General features: G+C 33.8%; 1 protein-coding gene across 2 annotated transcripts; it reads right to left on the bottom strand.

The window, feature by feature from the left end:
* Positions 1–639: 639 nt before the first annotated feature.
* On the bottom strand, positions 640–1,733 carry LOC102630210 (protein yippee-like At4g27745). Of its 2 annotated transcripts, none has more exons than XM_006491904.4 (3): positions 1,537–1,733; positions 1,330–1,455; positions 640–1,082 (listed from the first exon to the last, which is right to left on the bottom strand). In XM_006491904.4, exons 2-3 carry the CDS (start codon positions 1,423–1,425, stop codon positions 855–857), a joined length of 324 nt encoding a protein of 107 aa, XP_006491967.2. In that variant the 5' UTR covers positions 1,426–1,455; positions 1,537–1,733; the 3' UTR covers positions 640–854. The 2 variants fall into 2 exon arrangements, with proteins under 2 accessions (XP_006491967.2, XP_006491966.2); XM_006491903.4 differs by having other exon boundaries at positions 1,533–1,728.
* Positions 1,734–2,279: the final 546 nt, after the last annotated feature.

Below are 2,279 nucleotides of genomic sequence, written 5' to 3' on the forward strand. Positions count from 1 at the left end.
TGTAACAAAGTCCGTGATGCACTTGCATTGTTTTTGTAGACAATAAGGCAAAAATACCCACACCAAAGCAATCTAGTCACTGAAGATGCTATTATTTCCTCACTCAAAAGAACAAAAGCATGGCAGATAAAAGGATTGGCCTAACTCCACAAACCCTTCAATTCAAAGGCCATATCAGTAAATCTGTTTTGCAAAATATTAAGTTAAACAAGCATGAGCTATAATCATCATTTAACATCACTAACATAATATAAAAGAAGTCCTCCACTATTTACTATAAGAAAAGTGAAGATCCCAACACTTTACAAAGCAATCATAATGAAATCACACAAATGTTTGAATCGTGACTAAATTAATCACCAAATTAATATAATAACTGCTAAAGACGTGTTCGAATCATGAATGTCTGAAAACAGAAAAGCTGGAACTTCACTGAACCATCATGTCAGTACAAGTTTATATATCAATTCACAAACATATGCAATTATCTGATCTAAATATACATTTTATACAAAGTTCAGACCGAATTGAAACATTTAGACTCTCCAACATCCCATATAATACTATGACCAAGAGAGCAAAGGAATGAAACCTTTTCAATGCTTCTAGCAACCAATTTCAACCCCAAACACTGCAAGATTCTGAATTTATATCACAATTTTATTAACAGAGAATTGCTGATCCACTGAAGATCATTGGAACACAGTACGTGGCAAGAATGACTAGTGAGAAACAATGACAAATTTTCAAGTGCATGAGAAGTTTCTGTACAAGATGAAAATCATGAAGCATCAATATGCTTGCATCAACATACTGGAATGAACGAATTAGGACCCTGATGACTTTAAGTAGTGCTACCAATTCTCCTTAGCGATCTTCGACTTCTCAAATATGAATTTCCCTTCCTTGTACTTCTGCGACGCCTCAAAAGCTCGTTCATACTTCCAACCCAAAACTTCACGACAATCGGAACAATAGATATCGGCAACAGTGTGGAGACCAGTCAAGAGATGCCTGTCTTCTTTTGGGCCTACAACAACATTCATCGCGTGGGAGAACAGAAAGGCTCTACCATTTCTTCCCTAAACAAAATTATGGAAAACAATATTGGACTAAAACATCTGCCCACAACCCCAATCACTGAAGTTAAAACGATCACATTAACACATACAAAATTCTTGGCAAAAAAAATCTTCAATTCAATTCCTATATTGTAAAGCTGCAAATTTTCCATAGACTTAAAATTTTCGAACGATCAGATAAAGCAAACATCATGAAAGAAGGGATGCAAATCAAACAAAATATTGTTAAGAAGTTAAAGTGATGAACCTGAAAGGCCTTGGAAATTATATCATCATGAAGGGCAACATGATTTCGGCAATTATGACAGCTGTATAATCTTGGACCCACCAATTCGGCAGCCATTAATCAGCTTAAAAATCCCCTAGTGCCCACCTACAGAAGCAGAATCTAAGTGGGTATTTACAAAACAAGCAAAAGAAAGTGAACAGAGAGGATTTAAAGAACTGTACCTACAGAAATTCAGTGATGATGATGATGAAGCAAAATCTGGCGGAGATATGAAAGAACAGATACAAGCGTTAGCGTGCAAGATTAGACCAAATTGGCTTATAAGAATGAGTAAAGATTCCACGTAAGATTTAAGGAGTCTTGAATGAATAAACAAATGGATTTGATAACGACATGATTAGTATTTAATCAGAGATAAGTTAAGAATAAATAGAAAATAAAACCCATTTGGCGTAATTAAAGAAAAATATTTTGGAAAAATTAAGAAACGCTATATTCTTTACTTAAGGAATGTGAATTTTTTTTTTTTTTTTTTTTGAGGAGTTTAGGAATGTGAACTTGAACCATGTACTTGTAAGCCGTGGCTTACACTGTACAGAATGTAAATTGACATTCCTGGAGGAGTAGAGTAAGGGGTAATTTTTTTTTAATTACTTTCGATTTATTTTGTTCTCTACTAAGTACTTCTTTTTTTCTTTTTTTTTTTTGTTTTTTGAGGTTTATTATTTGGGTTTCTCCAAAAGAGAAATAGCCGTGAGAGGATTTTCTGCAGTGTTTCGAGAGTCAAATCACACAAATGGAAGTTGTTGGTTGAATTTATCTGTAAAAGACTTTTACACTCTTCCGGTAATTTTCATTTTGTCATGTGCCCATTAAGTATTTAAATAAAAATATTAATAAGTGCATTGATGTTCGTACACTATGAAAACACCATCAAAACAAAAATAGAGTTTTTGTTAATGCCACAG

This window comes from Citrus sinensis, chromosome 3 (assembly GCF_022201045.2).
Source record: "Citrus sinensis cultivar Valencia sweet orange chromosome 3, DVS_A1.0, whole genome shotgun sequence".
Taxonomy (NCBI): Eukaryota; Viridiplantae; Streptophyta; class Magnoliopsida; order Sapindales; family Rutaceae; genus Citrus; species Citrus sinensis.